This window comes from Frankliniella occidentalis, unplaced genomic scaffold (assembly GCF_000697945.3).
Source record: "Frankliniella occidentalis isolate FOCC.00 unplaced genomic scaffold, Focc_3.1 Scaffold1115, whole genome shotgun sequence".
Taxonomy (NCBI): domain Eukaryota; kingdom Metazoa; phylum Arthropoda; class Insecta; order Thysanoptera; family Thripidae; genus Frankliniella; species Frankliniella occidentalis.
Genome location: NW_026268221.1, coordinates 5,710 through 6,964, shown reverse-complemented (window position 1 = coordinate 6,964; position 1,255 = coordinate 5,710). Strand labels below are relative to the sequence as shown.

General features: G+C 57.1%; 1 protein-coding gene across 1 annotated transcript; it reads left to right on the top strand.

The window, feature by feature from the left end:
• Positions 1-368: 368 nt before the first annotated feature.
• LOC127751805 (putative heat shock 70 kDa protein 7) lies at positions 369-1,127 on the top strand (the record flags this gene model as incomplete). Its single annotated transcript, XM_052275890.1, has 3 exons — positions 369-387; positions 636-854; positions 979-1,127. Coding segments are annotated over exons 1-3 (387 nt in total), but the record flags the coding sequence as incomplete, so codon positions are not given.
• Between the last annotated feature and the right edge of the window lie 128 nt (positions 1,128-1,255).

Below are 1,255 nucleotides of genomic sequence, written 5' to 3'. Positions count from 1 at the left end.
TGGCGGAGCCCGGCGTCAGTCCGTCAGTCGTGTCGTCCCCTCTCTAGTCCTCTCTGCGGTGCGGTGCGGCGTGTTGTGAGTGTGTTGAGTTGTTGTGACTCGCTGCTGCCGCCGGCTCACGTCTTCACGTCGCTGATAAACTGCAAGTATGCATACTTGTCTTTCATTCGTGTGAATTAATGGTTTCATCGTTACTCCGACACTTTCGCTGCATTTGTTTGGCGTCGGGCGCGTGCTGTTTTTACTGTGTGTTGTGATAGGTGTTTGGTTTTGGCGAAGTCTTTCCGGCGCTTCTGGCGACAGAAGTTCGAGGGAGAGGTGCGACTATAACCTCATTTGCAGCAGTGTTTGGGTGTGTGTCGAACATCATGGACAAAATGAGTCAAGGTGAGTTGAACGCGAGTGATTTCAAGTGTACTACGGAAGGTCACTCATGAATTTGTGTTATGAATACAAGCAACGTCTGAATATTTTCCATACTTGTGTAAAGGAAAACAAGGCCGCACCGTTTGTTGTTAGAATCTTTTAACACTCTCGTACTCTGACCAATTTCGTATTTGTCGCATTGCTGTTGATGCTCGTGACGTTCGATGTTCCGGAGCGCCATTCAATTCACTTTTTGTCGGTACGTTCAGGTGCGGGTACCGGTGCGCCGCCCTCCGGCCGCGGGCCCATCGTGGGCATCGACTTGGGGACGACGTACTCCGTGGTGGCGGTCCACCTCAAGGGCCGCGTGGAGATCCTGAGCAACGACAGCGGCTCCAGGACGACGCCGAGCGTCGTGGGCTTCCTCAGCGGCGACAACTTCGTCGGCGAGGCGGCCAGGGACCTGCCGCCGCAGTCCCAGGTGTTCGGTCAGTATGGACAGGTGACAGGTGTCGTGTGACTGGGCCCCTTCTTCGCTTCGTCACACAGCCGCCTGATCGTGTCGTCCCCGTGTGACTGAGACACGGCGTGCTTTGGTCTACTTCCCCGCAGACGCCAAGCGGTTGATCGGGCGGCCCTGGAAGCACGTAGTGAACCTCGCCTGCAGGAAGCACTGGCCCTTCGGCGTGTTCGACGACTGTGGGGTGCCGCGCATCAAGGTCAAGGTGGACGACAGGGAAGAGGAGTTCGCACCTGAAGAAGTAGGTGGCTGCCAGAGGGGAGGGTATGCACCCCTCCCCGGCACTCTCCCCGTGGCTCTCCTACGTCTCCAACCCCATGTCGTGCACTCCCTCCCTCTTCTGCACAACCCCCAACCCCTCTCCCCTTC